The following is a 17910-nucleotide window of genomic DNA, read 5'->3' as shown; positions in this document are numbered from 1 at the left end:
ATAACATAAGCTAAGCTCCACTCAGATATTGGCAAATCCTTCAGGGAGCCAAAGTAAAAGAAGAAGAAGAAGAAGCGTATAATTTGCACCCCAAAAACGATTTTATGCCTTCACAGGTTAAAAGAATCTCACACAGAGCTAACTCTCGTAAACACCTTCAAAATTATTTTTACAATTACCCAACATCAAAAAAAAATATTTACCCTTTCACAGCTAGTCCTTCCGTTCACACTTCACATTTTAATCTGTAGGTATATGTCAATCCCTATCATTTGCTGTAAGCAGTACAATGGCCAATCAATTGTGCACATGAATTTGAGTAAATCAGCTGATATTAATTTTTATTCGAGTTGTTGAGTTAAGGTTCACAAAAGCGAACCAAGCTCAATAAATATGTAAAGAATTTTGTTGAATTCTTAGGCCCGCATAAGATTACTTTTTTTAATTCATAATCCTATTTTTAAATTGACTAAATTTAAAGCAATCACTTTAACTTACAGCAAAATGACCCCCCTGATTATAGTGAAATCTTTGAAATTAGAAATAAATAGGTAATGCCAAATGTATTAAGGATTTTTGACCTGCAAAATTGTCGCGTCAAAAACAGTATACGTTTGGATTTACATTTTTAATTCTTTTAACTCGTCTCTTATCTACAAAGTTTTATAGTTATAAACGATTATTAAAACGCTTTGCCTTATTTTTACTGCAGGGGGTACGATAAAAACTTATTTAAATTAATAGTAATAAATTTTGACTGGTAATTAAAAAAATAATGTTGTTGTTGTTTGAATGCCACTTTTTACAAAATACTTACTTGATGATGACTTCGGATTCAAAAAATTCGTAACAAGTTATCAATATCAGTTTCAGACGACAGAGTGGGGTGGTGGATGCAGGGGTTACACTATTTTCAGGTTCAAATTATTTTGAAAATTTGCAACTTTAGAATGGGAATTTTTACTTTAACTGTGTGAGGTTTAATTTAATTTAGCTGAGCAGATTTTGCAAAATAAATATACAGGAAGACAATAATGTTTGATCTCAAAAAGCCCTTTATAGGGTTCCGCACCCAAAACGTAAAACAGGACCCTATTACTGAGACTCCGCTGTCACCAGGCCTCATCAACCATGATACTTAAACAGCTAAAATTCTCACAGATGATGTATTTCTGTTGTCGCTATAACAGCAAATTCTATAAAATAGAATAAAAATAATAAATATTCAATGGGGCTCCCATACAACAAACGTGATATTTTTTGCCGTTTTTATAGATAATGGTACGGAGCCCTTCGTGCGCGAGTCCGACTCGCACTTGACCGAGTTTATTAAAATTAACTTTTGCAACTAAGCCATTTATAAAAAGGCTCTTTTAGTACAACATAGAAGTATCGTGTCTAATTTATGAAACAAATTATTTATGAAAAAAATAGACAGGTTAAAAAGACCTACTTTAAGCTCTATACCTCTAAAAGTAGAACCATAACATTTTGTAGTGTTTCGTACGCTTATCCGATGAAATTGGTGAATGCTTTTATTTGCTGAATAATTTAATATTTATTTTCAAGCCTCGATCTTCTTTACAATAACCTTAATACATAAATTTCATTTTCGTTATAATAATAATTACGTCTTTTCTTTTCATTTTAAATATTTCTTTTAAGATCAATGGTGCTCTTTGGTTTTTTGTTTATGTAGAGAATTTGTGTAAACAGAAAATGAAGGAAAATATCAAAGTACAATAAACGAAAAGAAAATCTTAGAAGGTAAAGTTGTATAGCTCGTCCACGTAGAAACCTCATATTTTTTTATCTTTTTCATAGTTTGCCTTTGTGGCGGATGTTTTTAAACGTAATATCATGTATTTTGTGAAATTTTAAGCGTTAACCTGTTTCTGTTTCTTCAGAATGACCTATAACGATATCTTAGTGTTAAAATTTAAAAATTTACATAAATTAACTATTTTTTAAAATTTTCAATATAAGTATACAACGACTAAAATACAGTTAACATCCATTCGAGATCTAAAAATGAAAAATTTAAAATACAAGTATCATGTTTAACTTAGTACCTACCTACATTGAATACTTGCTAATATTATAAATATTATCTAAATCATCTCTAAAATAAGTACAATTATTTAATTGCCCGAATATCTGTTTTTTTTTTTTTTTTTTTTTTGGTTTTGTGTGATACAGAGCTGTAAAGTACATATGAACCTTAGTTAAGACGATTTCTAAAAAATAATTATAAAATCGTTAAAGTACTTATTAGTCTAAGATTCCGCCGTGTACAAATATCAAACTCTTGTTTTTCTAAAAGCTGGTTAAATGATAGTAAATACACATAATTCATATAATGTTCATTGTATTCATTCATAATACCGTAGGAAGTTATAGCTAGATTGAATTAAGTTTTAACTGTATTGACACAAAAAAAAATGAGTAGTTGGTTGTAACAACGGACAGTTAGCACACGAGATATCTAAAAAAGGTTCTTTTTTGTATTAGAACGCTCCATACACTTATTTATTTTCAAAAAATGTCAATTTTATTGAAAAAAATCTAAATAAAGATTTTTTAATTGCTACATAACAATGTCGGAACCTTTTTCAACTATAGATACCTACATCATGAATAGGAAAGATAGGCTCTAAACTAATGCACCGATTTTAAAAATTCTTTCGCCAGTAGGTGTACGGCTGCATCATCACATATATATTTATCAGTAACATAGGCAATCGCAATGTGATTTCGGTACGTTGTATAATAAACGGGAGAAAATGGCGTATGCCAAGCGAGCGAAGGTGAGGACGGAAAGCTAGTTCTAAATAATAATATGTCCATAATAAAAAGTGACTCCCTACTTTATAAACACATGTTTAACATCTTTTCAGCTTTTGTATTATATAGGAAATTGTGTAAAGACAACATACTTCACAGTGTATTATTTATTCCAAACAACAATTACAATATTTATTTTATTTCGTACAAAGCTACAAACATTGATCTCAAACTGAGCAAAGGATGAGAGAAAAACTACTTGAAGTAATCATTACACATTATTGTTATAGATACTATAAAGGAAGAATTTTAAAGAACATTTATTGAATATACCTAGTAAAGTTCTAATATATTGAATATGATTCAGTTGTTGCAAATAAATTGCCAACAGAAATTTTATTAGTATTATCAGAAGCAAAATATTTATTACATCTTGGTAAATATACATTGCTTCTACGCTACGTTAATCGCCAATATAAATTACACTAACGCCTATAATAATTATAATTACTATTAATATTACGTTACATAAATTATTTTAGGTACAAAATTCATTGTTTATACACTTGTTTTATTAGTAGCCCAAGAGTGCGACACTTCTACGTGTTAATTAAGCGTCGATATGCTAATATTTCATTATAAACAATTGTTCTAATACGTAAGTCACCGAAATAATTGGAAAATACGCCGTATACACATTCACTCAAACGGTCATACGATGACGATTAACAATACCTACGCAAACATCAGTTTCTATGCTAGGCTTATAAATGTAGTTACATATAGCACGTGTATCGCTCGTCCTGTTAACAAAAATGTGAAGAAATAAAATATGCATCGGTAACTATACCTTCTACATATATATACATATGCATACATATACATATATATCACGAAGGCTTATAATGAAAATATTTCTTGTATCCAATCAAATCAGAACACACTCTGACCTATATTGTAAGTCAGTAGAGGCAGCATATATCTACGGCGAAGCACTCAGTTCGATGGCGTCGGTGAGCGACGCCGATGCTTTGACACATTCATTGCGTTGAGGAGTTAAGATCACGTAGGCGGAGATGATCTGCGAGGGGATGGGGCTTTTCTCTTCTGTCATCGGGCCACTTAATCACTACGTTAGTGCCCGCGGGTGGCAATGTGATTGGTGGCTCTACCAGTACCGGCAATCCACCCTCGCGTTCTGGTAAAACGTGCCCAATTAAAGCACCGACTCGTTGGTATGCAAGCTGAGATGGTTGAAGCTCTCTCCCTTCAAGCATCCCCACACCTGTATGTGTTACAACAATAACTGGCGTGTCTGGAACTATATCATTGAGCGCCTTCATGAGAACAGGTGCTGAAGTTTGTGTATTCACACAAGTCGATACGCCACTGACTCGCGCGTTCAAACTTTCCAGTATAGCTACGAGCTCATACAAGCGTTCTTCGCATAATACAGGGTTATCTGTAAAGCAATACAAAATGAGCAAAATATAAACCATTTAGGTTAAGGAAAATATATTTGTTATTATTAATTAATGCTGTGAATTAAATATATCATATGACAGATACATGAAGTTTTAAAAATTCGCATTGACAAGCCGATTTAAAATAATTTCAGTGTGATAGTTAACATTCGCAGTTGCTATAGCAAATTTATTATAACGCTCATTTAATCTGCAGGTGACACCAATATTTTATTTATACGATACAATAATAACGAAACCCGCAATATACGAAACAAATTTAGTGATTGTCATCGTCAGGAGCGAAACCAACCTTGAAGATATATCTTCAATATACTGGGAACTCCATTAATTGTACATCTTGATTTCGAAACTACTTCATAATTCACAGTTTTAATCTTGTTATACGAAAGATCAGCAATACACAGTGAAGGGAGTCCATGAAAATCTTTATCCAGATAAGTTATATTGTTATGATGGGCGATGAGTTCCTCCAGAGAAGGCAAAAACGTCTGAAAATAAAAAATGAAGTTCGAGACTGTGAACTGGGTAGATTTAGTCGCTTTAGCGTAGTTAAATATATTTTTAAATCGCAAAAGCTCGCAAGCAGTTCAAAAATTTAACAATTACCCAGTACTAAACAAACCTTTGAAGTTTCTTCTAAAGATGTTATGTGATTGTGAGACACATCGAGTAATCTTAGGTCTTCTAAGCCAATTAAATCGTCTGGTGATATTTGTTGTATTTGATTGTGGCTTAAGTTAAGACGCATAAGACCATGCAGACCCATTAATGCTCCTCCCAAGTTAAGAATATAGTTGTGGTCTAACCGTAACTCTAGGACTCGTGTTTCAACGTCGACAAGATTCTGTAACAATAATTTTATCAAAAACATAATAAAAAATAAATCAACCGTATATGCAATAAAATTAGCCCAAATAATGTGAACTACGTAAATTTACCTCCATGTTGCCTGTAATACGTGAAATTTTATTGTGCGAAAGATCTATCACAGACAGTCTTTTCAGCCCTTTGATTTCTTGTAAAGAGAATTCAGTTAAGCTGTTGTGGGTTAAATTTAAGTAACGTAACGATTTAAGACTTCTTAGTGATCCATTTAAAGATCGAAGTTGATTGTAGGCAATATCTAAATCAGCTAAAACTTCCGCTTCTGCAAATTCATTCTCAGCCAACTGAAAAAAATAACCATTTTACTATTTTTTCCTTTTTTTTTGTACATATAATTCACACAAAATATTTGTAACTCACTGTTTCAATTTTATTAAACGATAGACCTATCCTCATTAGACTGCGAGATTTTTGCAAGGCGCCATCTAGTGTTTTAATATTATTATCGTAGAAGTATAAACATTCAAGAGAAGGCATAAGTCTTAAGTCCTTTGGTAAACTTTGTAGTTCATTGTGTGCAGCGTGAATAAGCACGATTTTTTTAGCTTTCTAAAATGAGATAAGAGGTAAATTTATATATAGCCTAAAGTTTTGTCATTTGTTATAGATACTATTACATTTTTTTAAACATTTCTTACCACTGGAAGCTCATTTTCAATTGTTTTTAAATTATTGGCGTTAATAAAAATCCACTCCAAATTATCTAGATCTCTTAATGCTCCATTTAAAGTGTTTAATTTATTGATTCCTAAATGAACATGTTTTAAGCCCTTGGGTACTGCGTGTCTTTCAATCTTAGATATTTGGTTATCAGCTACAACCAAGTGCTCAACTTCCTGAATGTCCTTTAAAAAACAACGAAATTTAGCCAAATTATGACTCCTTATACTCAGAAGTTTAACGGAATAACAATTGTAATCACTCATATGTACATCAGACATTTATACCATTAGTTTGAATATTAAATCACATACTTTGAAGTCTTCCTCAGTCAATTTGGTGATTTTATTTCTGCAGAGGTCGAGAGTTTTCACGTGGGGAAGGTGTCGCAAGACGTGACGAGGCATTTCCGTCAAAAAGTTATCTGCTAGGCTGAAGTAATCCACCAAGTCCAGCTTTGTGAACACGCTCTCTTTTAGTTCACTGAAAGATATTAGAGAAACAATTAATATATTAATTTTAAGTTAATTTAAAAATTTAAAATTATATAAAGCTAAAGTTAAAAAAAGAAGTAGAAACAGGAATAACTTTATATATCATTAATCAAAACATAATAAAAATGTAACGGATCGCTGTCTGTACATTTAAGATATATGAGAAAAAATATTAAGGTCCCGGCTTTATCAACACAACTGCAAACGCGAACTGTGTTATCCTTTAGTCGCCTCTTACGACACCCACGGAAGGAGAGGCGGTAGCTATATTCTTTACTGCCGTAACCACACAGCAGGTCCGATTTAGATGTAGTTTTCACAAATATCAAAAATTCAAAAATCTTAGCAAGCTTTGCTTAACATTAAGTGACTGTTTCATGTCAATCGGTTCATAAATAAAAAAGTTATGCCAATTTAAATAATCACGTTGAAGTCACTATTCCACGCGGACGAAGTCGCGAGCAAAGCTAGTACTTTATATATTTAGATTGAAATATTTCATTTTTAATTATGTAATTTTTAGATGCTTATTAAGTTTTCCTTAATATGAAAAAAAAAATATTATTGACGAATATTATACATTAAATAAAAATTACACATTTCAATAAAATAAAAAGAATACGTATTTAAGTTGATAAAAGGTTAAAAATAAAATGCTTGTTTAAATATTGTATCTTTTATCGCTTACTATTTAATGGTCGACATATTCATATCAAGTTATTATTTAAAATGTTTGTAGCGTCTACCGTAGTAAATAATATTAATGTCTAGTTAAACAAATAATTCACTTCAAAATTAATATGTTTTTGTAACAGTAAAATATATAATTTTATATGAGAACAATAGAGTTACCGGTTCCAAGTAATTAGGTGTACTATTAAAATAAATATTTCACTTCAGCCTATCATAGTCCACTGCTGGACATCGGCCTCCACAAGTTCGCGCCAAAAATGGGGTGAACTGATGTGTGTTGCCCATACCAAGCTGGGCAGGCGGGTTGGTGACCGCAGAGCTGGCTTTGTCGCACCGAAGACTCCCCGTCTTCGGCCTGTGCATTTCAAACCCAGCAGTTAGATGGTTATCCCGCCATCGGTCGGCTTTTTAAGTTCCAAGGTGGTAGTGGAACTGTGTTATCCCTTAATCTCCTCTTACGACACCGATAGGAACAGACGGGGTGGCTATATTCTTTACTACCGTAGCCACACAGCCTAAACACAATAACAATATTTAAATATTTTTCTAATAAAAAATAATTTACTCTTTTACTTCAACAAACTAAATTAACAAACAGCCAATGACACAATAGTATGTTAAATAAAAATGTGTCTCTTGAAGAAAAATTGACCTTTTAACTTTGACTTTATTTAACGAGCACGTTGTTTTCACAACGTTAAGAAACCAGCAAAGTTACTTTTTAAAAGAACTTTTAAAAATAAGCACGTTGGGTGGGTGTGGAAATGTTAGCTATGTAATCAACTTGCAACGCAATATTCTTAAAAATAATTAAGTAAATGCGTCATAGTAAATAAAAATAAATACTGTATTTCGTTTTATATCGCGTGCTTTTTTTTATTTGCTACTTTCAATATTTCTGTAGTGTACTTACTTCGGTTCTTTGTACGCAAGTTTCGTATGGAATGTAGTTCACTGATGACTACGGTTACTGATTGTTAAACACACCCTTGTCTTAATTATATTATGCAATATTTTTTCGTTGAGTCTTATTATTAAAAGCTTATAAAGTCCTTTTATTTAAAAAGTCTTCGTTAATCCGTAGAGCAAATCAGTGTGTTTTGATTTTTGAGAAGTTAAAAATAATAATATACAAAATTTCTTTTTTATGTTTTAATTATTACATAGTTTTATAACAAATTTATTGTTTTGTACGATTATATAATTTTCTCATCTAACAAAGAGGCCTAATTAGTTTTTTCTGTCTTTTTTTAGATTTCATAAGGAGGTACTTAAACCTAATATAAAAGTCACTCTTAGTAGTTAATTGTTTTAACATTGCTAAAATGTAAAAAAACTTTAATTCAGTCATCCAAACAAGAAGTCTATTCGTAATCACACATGTAATGTGAGGTGGAAGAAATTTCAAGCATTCTTACCCATACTTAGGATACGCAACAACTGCGATCGATGAATTTTAATTTTCGAAAGATATAAAACATACTAAATTATGTTTAAGGTAAATACATTATCCGCCAACCCGAATTGGAGCAGCGTGGTGGATTAAGCTCTTGATCCTTCTTCTACATGGGGAAAGAGCCTATGCCCAGTAGTGGCTCAAGCGTGAAATACAAACTTTTTATTCTATAAAGTCAAGCGAACTATCGATAAAATCACCAATAAAAAGTTGCATTTCTTTACGACACTACTGTACAATTCAAATCAAAATTATAGGCGGAAGACATAAAAGCAGGTGATGTACATAGAATTGACGTTGCATCAATCGTACATGATGCCTTCGTAAACACAAATGTGCAAGGGTCAACGTGCCCGAGGTTATCATTGTAGGGGCGGCGCCAATCGCAACAGTCTGTACCACGTCGCTACTTCATGGAATTAGCGAAATTTTAAGGAAATGCAACATACATTTACATCTGCAGTCGTCTTTATATTAATAATACTTAAAAAATAATCACTACTAAATCCAATATATAAAAAAGAAAGTTCTTCAAATATGACTCAACATTTTTTTATGAATTGCTGCAAATAATTGTTTTATAAATGCGATCTATTATGTTTTTTTATACAATTTATTTACAATTCGGAAGACCAAAGAATTAAATCATTGTTTCATTAAAAAAAAATATACGTGTAAGTAACAGTTCGTACAACAAAGGAATATATAACTATATTTTCTACTCTTGCAAGTTCTTTTTTCTTTATTACATAATAACAATAATAACTATGGTAGTAGTATACAATTTATAATAATTGATTACATGAAAGATAAGATATAATTTTACAAGTCTTCGGGAACCACATATCAATATCGCTATTAGTTTGACATGTTATATTATGTTCAATATGTTTGTAACATTTATTATGTTTACTAATGTCAGCTATGTATGTATAATAGGTACAAATGAAGAATTAAGCAAATTATAATCGCAAGAGGACACGTGTAGGTTTTATCGTAATGTTTTATTCTTCAGGTTTTATATAGGTAGTTAAATTATTTACATGTGATATTGTACGTGTTTACATATAGTACATAAAAGAGTATTCAATATTAACTATTGAATATAAAAAAACGAGTGTGCTTTAGACCACACGACTGAAGTAAAACTTATTTAACTTCATGTAACTTATATTTCCCTCTCAACTTCCGTTCGCCTCATGTTCATAAGAGAAACGTAGAAATAACTCTGACTAGTCCATGGCGCATTTTGCAGCGACCGAGCTTTTGCTCCAGGAATTGTGTTCAATTTCCGTCATCGTTGGGTGTATATTATTTATTTATATAAGTGTATAATTGTCAAAAAAGTAGCAAAATTACGTTTAACACAGGCATTAAGTTATCTTAGGAGGATGTGTTTAAAAATAATCGATATTGAAAAAAAACAAAGTACGAAAAGCAGCTTAGAATAACATATTTTCGACAGAGGAAAACGAATATACTAAAACGTAATAATAAAACACTGTTGAGTTTTATGAGTAGCTGTGGTCGGTCCGAACGATCCATAATTGTCGTTCTGGCTTAGGCCAAAGGCTAATTAAATTACAAAACGAGACCAATTAAACGAAGCGCTAGGCTCAGCCTGGACGTGATTGTACTGGGACCTACATTAATGTAGTAACGAAGGCAAGGTTGACAGAAAAACTAACCTTGTAAGTCGTTTCTTTTCAATTGACAAATAAATATGATTTATATATTTTTAGAAGAGTAATCAAAGAAAATCTTAAGGCTGTATGAAATGACTTCATGATTTTTACCTTAATATTAAGTGAATATATGATTATATTAGTGAGGAAGTTCATATATTTTTTTCGTAAGCGTGTGTAGCATTGATATAATGATATTGATAAAACGCTGTAAAATGAGTTGTTTACATGGATGATCGACACAGTCATCTATTCCTACGATAGAAAACTTAATGCCAGTGTTAAAGGTTAACGGCCGACTGATTCAGAAAATGAGGTTATTATTAAGTTAGCCTTTTATGTGTTTAAGTATTAGCTTCAGCTCCGAAATCAATATGGGAAATATTTACCAGTATTTTTTTAAACGATATCAAGCACTGATAACTCTTAATTACCGTTCCAAAATGTGTGTGTATAATAATATAAATATATACTAGCTGACCCCGCAAACGTTTTTTTGCCATATATGTTATTGACCCCTTAATACCCCCCCCCTCCCTTTATCTTAGGAGTATGAAAAATAAGTGTTTTTGGGGCCTATTTGAATAAAGTTATCTTTGATTTTGATTTTGAGATGTTGGCCGATTCTCAAAACTACCCGGTATGCACACAAAATTTCATAAAAATCAGTTCAGTTGTTTCGGAGGAGTATGTTTAACTAACATTGTGACACGAGAATTTTATATATACGATATAAACTGTTTACTTAAAATCTACGGCCTGTTTGTATATTATATGTTATGGAACAAGTGATAAATTGAGACATTTGTTCTAATACCTGCACACTATGAACAATATAAGAATAAGGACAAGCTATTTTGGACAAAATAAATTATTTGAACTTCCTTATTTATCATATTGCCTCGACATTATGGATATTGCCATGATGCTTGTTACAATCAATCTGATACTAATACACTGGTCTATTGTAAAGATGCCGAAAGTGTCGATTGGTTTTACCCAAATCTAAACTACGACGAAATCGACGGCTACTATAAATGCTACAAATCTACTGACTTGCAGTCTTGGCGCTGGCCGAAAATAACATGTAAACTAAAAAAACTAACCCAAGTAAACCAAATGAACTAGTATGAACTAGAACAAAAACATAAAAAATTTTCAAGGTCGATTTGATTATTTCTATAGTTATTTTATTACTTTCCGAAAAAATCTAGCCTAACCAAACCCAACAAACTAATTATCTAATTATAATATATGAAAATGAAAACAAAAAAGGTCATAAAATTGTTTTAAATTATAAAAATATTGTAAATAATATCGATTTAACTGTTGAAATAGGAATACATTAATAAAATGCAGTTTTAATTTTTCTGCCCTATAGGTGACTAGAACTACAATAATGCCAAGTCGATGTGATTATTTCCGTAGTTCTTATAACAGTGCCCTCTCATATTGGGCATTTATCAAACTGTGAGGACATGTGTATATATACGAGTATATACTAGCCTGTTGGCGCAGTTTGTAGTGACCCTGCTTTCTGCTCCGAGGGTTGTGGATTCGATTCCCACCCCGAGTCTGGGTGTAGTATAAATATTTATTCATATATTTATGTAGCTATATACCAGTCGGCTATTACCTATAACACAAGCATTAAGTTGCTTACTTTAGGAACAGACGGCCGAGTGTGCATTTATTTATTTATATATATTATTTGTTATATCCACCAGTGGCAACTACGTCGACACAAAGCAATGAATGTTAATAGAAAAATAAGCTTAAAACTAAATGTGCTGCCTTTTAAGGTCAATACAGTATGCATAATAATATGGAAGTACAAATTAAAAATTCAAATCAACTCAATTTAATCTACAAATTTTCTTGCTAGTGTTATGTTGTTTGCAAAACCAAATAAATAATAGAAACAGAGTATGGATAAAAACGTAAGTTATAAATAAAGCAACATCAGATAGCAGCAATTAAACGCGATTAACCGAACAAAACACAAAACAGAACAGTTAACATTTGTGTAGAAATATGAAGGTAGAGTTAAAAATTACGTAAAATAAATAGTATATAAATACAAAAAAAATTGAATTAGAAAACAAGATACTTTTATTAGCAATAACAAACTATTATTATAATATTACTAGTTGTGCACGCGACTTTTACTTTTCAGTTCGCAGAGTTATAAAAGAAATATATTTTCAGAATAAAAGTAGCATAGATTACTCCTTATTACATCAGCTGTCAGTGAAAGTCCCGTCAAAGTCGATCCAGCCGTTTCAGAGATTAGCCGGAAAAAACAGACAGACCGACATACAGACAAAAATTGTAAAAAATGTCATTTTGGTATACATATATAATGTGTATAGATCGATATGCATTTAGTAAAAACCGCTTATTTTATTATTACAAAAAGACATTTATTTATAAAGATGTATAGATTAAAAGTCAGGCAGTCAGTCAGTTCAGCTTATTGCAGTTCACTACTGGATATAGGCCTCGCAAAGTTCGCGCCAGATATTCTGGTTTTCCGCAATCCTCATCCAGCCTACACCGGTAATCTCAAGTAGATCGTCGGTCCAGCGGACCGGAGCACGTTCCATACTATGTTTGCAAAGACGCGGTTTCAACTCCAGAACACGTCCGCTCTAATGACACACGTCCTGCGACATGATGACCAGCCCACTGCCACTTCAATTTGCTAATTCTATGGGCTATGTCGGTCACTTTCGTTCTCTCGCGGATAGCATCATTTCTAAACCTTTGAGAGAAACTCCCAAGCATAGCCCGTTCCATTACACACTAAGCGACTTTAAGCTTGTGGACCAGTCCCTTCGTCAGTATCCACGTCTTGGCTCCGTATGTTAACACAGGCTGGAGGCATTGCTCAAAGACATTCTTTAATTCTTCAAGCACTGCGGAAGTGAAGACTCGACGAAGCATGCCAAACTACGCCCAGCTTAACCAAATCCTCCTATCAGCCCCCTTCTCGAAATTGTTACGGCCTAGTTGAATGGTATGGCCTAGGTAAACATAATCCTGAACAACTTCGAGTAGGGGGTACCATCAACTGATACCGGTCTCGGTATGACTTAGTTGGTAAACACAACTTTCATTTTGTCCAAGTTCATACTGTTTAGGCCGACCAGCATTTGGTCTAGCTTATCCAACGTCTCATATTATTGAAAGCACAATATATATATAAAATTATAATAATATAGACAAATATTGGTATTATGTATATTTGTGCATGTACAACATTGTAATAATAAAACAAAACCAAAATAATTATTTCATTAGAACGTTGGAAAAAAAAAATTATTATGGTAATTTTGTAAGGAATCGCCAAGTGGATCCAAGTGTTCACTACTTTTATTAAATAATTTCAGTAATAGGAGAAATTGGCGAGTTCATACCCTAAACCTATAGTCCCCTAGTCCTAGTACCTAATAGTCCTACGGAAAGGTCTTGCAAGGCGAGTAAATGGCTTGCGTGGGCTTCGAGAGGGTACGTTAAACCTAAACTTAGATAATAAATTTGGATTATCGATGGCATTAGTAAGACTTCTATATAAGATTTTTAAAATTACTCCTCCTTAAAATTTTGAGTACATAAGGTCCCGATGCAGATCTTATTATAGAATACAATGCTTCTACCATTTCATTTTCACTTGTTTGTACTGAAAGTTTTTCGAAACAGTTTACATCGCTTAGGAATTCATTAATTGCCATGAAATTCGCTTTAGAGTAGTTGTACATAATATTGTCATTATTAGAATTAAAAACTTTACCCGTAACCCGTAAACTTTATCCAGACTGACGCTAATACCCAGATTTGGATGCTGAGGGTCATATGACTTAATACACTCGAAGAAGCGTCAAATACTAACTCCAAAATGTCAGTGTTACAGAGAACCAAATTAAAAATTTACTACGTAGATTATGTACTCTATTGAATTGATAAAAAATGGTCACCAGAGAAAAATCAATGAGAGATTGAGCTAAGCCGGAAACCTTGTGCCGACATACATCGCCAAACAAATCCCAATTTATACAACTCAAGTTCAAATCGCCTATAATAAGCTTACTGGTACTACTAAATTCCGAAACATGGTTGATATCATTATTAGGTAGTATAAAACAAAGTCGCTTCCCGCTGTCTGTATGTTTAGATCTTTATATACGCAGCGGATTTTTATGTGGTTACCTTTAATGAATATAGTGATTGCAGAGAAAGGTTTACATGTATAATACATGTATAACATAGTAAAGGAAAACTGATAGTTTTAGAGGTTTCTAATATGATGTCGTAAATAAATACATTTTTTGCGCTTGCATTGTAAATACTTATTTCGTACAAAGTCGGGGCGGATCGCTAGTTATTAGTAAATGTTTCCAGGGCGGCTCCGTTGACTGGTGGAGGAATGAATACCACACATAGAACTACTTTGTTGTTTAGGTTAATATCCACCGAAAGCCAGAAATCTTCGCAAAGATTTCAATTTATTGCTAACAGCTGCTATCACTCCCCCGCCATATTTTTTATTCGAATTAAATTGGTCCTTATCCCTACGGTAAACACTATAGTTATCACTGAACAATTCAGAATTTAAAATGTCACTATTCAGCCAAGTTTCAGTTAAAACAATAATATCATAGTTAAAAAATTCAAAAACATGCAGCAAACTTAACATCTAAGTAAGTCTTTTCAGGCAATATATATAATACAGCCACCCCCTCTCTTCCCGTGGGTGTCGTGAGTCGTGACTAAGTACAGTACGGATAATACAGTTCCACTACCACCTTGGAACTTAAAAAGCCGACCGATAGTGGGACAACCATCCAACTGTTGGCTTTGAAATACACACGCCTATGACGGGCAGCAACGTCTTCAGTATGACAAGCCAGCCCTGCGGTCACCAACCCGCTTGCTCAGCGTGGTGACTATGGGCAAAACACATAAGCTCACACCATTTTTAGGCTGTGATAGGCTGAAATGATGATGTCACTAATAATCCTGAAATCACTGTTATTATTTAGTTGCCGACAGATGTTCACATACATATATATTACCCCCGATACCAAGATGGATTGAATTTAGTTTATTACGGTTGTTTTTGTTATTTTTTATCACTGTTGCTAAAAGTCGATCGCACACTAGAGGTGAACTGAGTTATATTTTAATTGATCTTGATCATTTTAGATTGATTTTAGGGATACGTGGACAGTGCGCTTTTTTATTTTCTTGATACTGTGTTTGAAAGTTGCTTTATGAGCGTGATAACATTTTCATTTTTTGCTTAGAGGACGCATTGAACCTCGACATTAGATGCTCGTGATCGTTGCTCCATAATATCTATTCTTTGTCTAAGATTATTCACTGGACACTGAAGCGTTTGATTGTCATACTTTAACTCATTCATTTGTTCTTGATAATTTTCATTATTCAACTTGTGTTTTCTTGTCCTCATACAGCATACTGGTTACTTATAAATAAAACTCACATCTGCAATTCCTCAATTTAATCAACAAGGTTGTTGAAATTAGTATTGATTGAACTATTAATTACTTTATTGATGTCTATCATTAAATTCGCCATTTTTTCAATAGCATCATTGATTATATCTCGTATTTTTTCTTATGTTATTCCTTCATTCAATACAGGTGATATTGGAGAGCTTAGAGCCTGCCTTTGTGTGATCTTTTGGTGACACTAGAATGGGTAATGTTAGCTTTTGTACGGCTTACAGTAAGATCGTACCGGAGTCGTCTCATCATTATTTGATGTTTTTTTTTTTCAGGCCTATACATTTTCGACAATTCCAGGCTACATGAACACTCGGGTCGATCCCCAGGAAATCAAGGTGATAAACTTTTTTGCATTGCATACATGGTAAATAACCATCTTCCTCGTTTTTAATGTTGCAATATCCCCAAATCTGATTCTGATTGCAATCTTAATAGATTTATATCTATTTAAATACTAGCTGTCCGGACAGAATTTGTTCTGTCAAAAGTTAGGAGTAAAAATAACTTTTTTTTTAATTTTTTTCACTATTAAAACCTTCCGTGGAAGCTTTAACCCTTTAAAAACTTGCAAAAAAAATAGCCGAATTAGTCGAGCCAAATTCGAGTAATGCGCTTAGTAACATTCATTTTTATTTATTTAAACTAGCTACCCTGACAGAGTCCGTTCTATCAAAAGATAATAGTTAAAATTATTAATTTTTTTTTGTACAAAAACCGTGGGCCTGAAGGAACATACAATAACATAAATTAGCCGAATTGGTCGAGCCATTCTCGAGCTATGCGCTTAGCAACATTCATTTTTATTTATATAAAAAGATATGTACTAGCTATACCCGTGCGAATAATTCGCACTAAATAAGTATAATAATTATCACTTTACAAAGTTACAAAAAAGTATTTATTCGTGAGTTGATTTGAAATATAATTTTAATAATTAATTAATTTACTAAAACAATAGCAATAATAAATTTTTGTTGTTGATGCTGGTAGAATAAGCAATTATTTATAAAATGGTATACAGTTTATGTGGAGTAATTGGGAGTTTTTTTCTAAAAAGGAAGTCAAACATCTTAACATTAGCGTATTAATATACTCGTACCTATATGATAGTAAAATATAATGATTTCATGTTATATTCTCTTGGTGGCTTACTGAATTTACCGATTTCATTGAACTAGTTCCGTGCTGCTGAACAAATCGTAATTAATTGCTACGGCGAGGGAGACTTTTTGATAAAAATATTAATTATTAAATATTGCGGGTACATAAATTTATTTATTCGATTACTGTAACTTCACCGATTTAACAATTTTAGTTGTATTTTTTATCCCTATGTTATAGTTGCAATGATAAAATTGTCAGAGTTATTCCACAATATTGATAATGTTACTATACAACGTAATCACTTTAGATAATATTAACTTTGATGAAATTTTGTAGATTAAAACAGAAGAAGTAATGAAAACACGACTACCTCCTTCGAGACATATTCCTTTTTTTTGTGTACTTTGAATATAGTTTCAATTAATTTACAAAACTATCCACTGTTATCTATATCTATACTAATATTACTAACCGTAAAGGTACAAAAAATTCCATAGATAAACTCAAAAAATTACTCTACCAATTTCAAAAATTCTTTCACCAGTATATACTACGGGACCTACCACTATTATCATTTCATAAGAGTGATGATAATTATATCGACTTTATTAATGAATTTTAAGACTGATCGAATTTCGACCACTGGGCGTCCAGTAGTAAAAATAAATCTCCGATATGAAAGTACGTGCGTATTTTCCGTACTTCTTTTTTTTATCTTGTTGTCAGGACAATGTGTCAGGAAATTGTAGTAGAATTTTTTATTCAAATATAATCTATACTAATATTATAACAAGGTAAAGTTTCTAACTTTGTTTGTTTGTAGGGGGTAATCTTGGCAAATACTGATCCGATCACGAAAATTCTTTCACTAACAGAAAGCTACACTATCCAGGAGTGACATAGACTATATTTTATTGTAATTGAACAAAAAAATCAGTGAAAAAATATTATATATAAAATTAACGTGTCACAATGTTAGTTACAATATACTCCTCCCAAACGGCTGGACTGATTTCTATATAATTTTGGGTGCATATTGGGTAGGTCTGAGAATCGGCCAACATCTATTTTTCATACCCCTAAGTTATAAGGTGGGGGGGGGGGTTAAGTTAATTAATAATAGATATGGCA

The 17910-nt window shown here is 32.4% G+C and overlaps 1 protein-coding gene across 1 annotated transcript in view; it reads right to left on the bottom strand.

Annotated features, from left to right (window-relative positions):
* Positions 1-2933: 2933 nt before the first annotated feature.
* LOC123668436 (leucine-rich repeats and immunoglobulin-like domains protein 1) overlaps positions 2934-17910 on the bottom strand; it is a 28842-nt gene continuing 13865 nt past the window's right edge. The window contains exons 2-8 of the mRNA XM_045602167.1: positions 6131-6299; positions 5795-6001; positions 5517-5705; positions 5210-5440; positions 4894-5115; positions 4561-4759; positions 2934-4246 (exon numbers count right to left, since the gene is read on the bottom strand). Coding sequence (XP_045458123.1) covers positions 3825-4246; positions 4561-4759; positions 4894-5115; positions 5210-5440; positions 5517-5705; positions 5795-6001; positions 6131-6299 — 1639 coding nt within the window. The 3' untranslated portion in view covers positions 2934-3824. The remainder of the gene's footprint in view (positions 4247-4560; positions 4760-4893; positions 5116-5209; positions 5441-5516; positions 5706-5794; positions 6002-6130; positions 6300-17910) is intronic.

This window comes from Melitaea cinxia, chromosome Z, assembly GCF_905220565.1.
Source record: "Melitaea cinxia chromosome Z, ilMelCinx1.1, whole genome shotgun sequence".
NCBI lineage: Eukaryota > Metazoa > Arthropoda > Insecta > Lepidoptera > Nymphalidae > Melitaea > Melitaea cinxia.
This window is presented reverse-complemented; position numbering and strand designations above follow the sequence as displayed.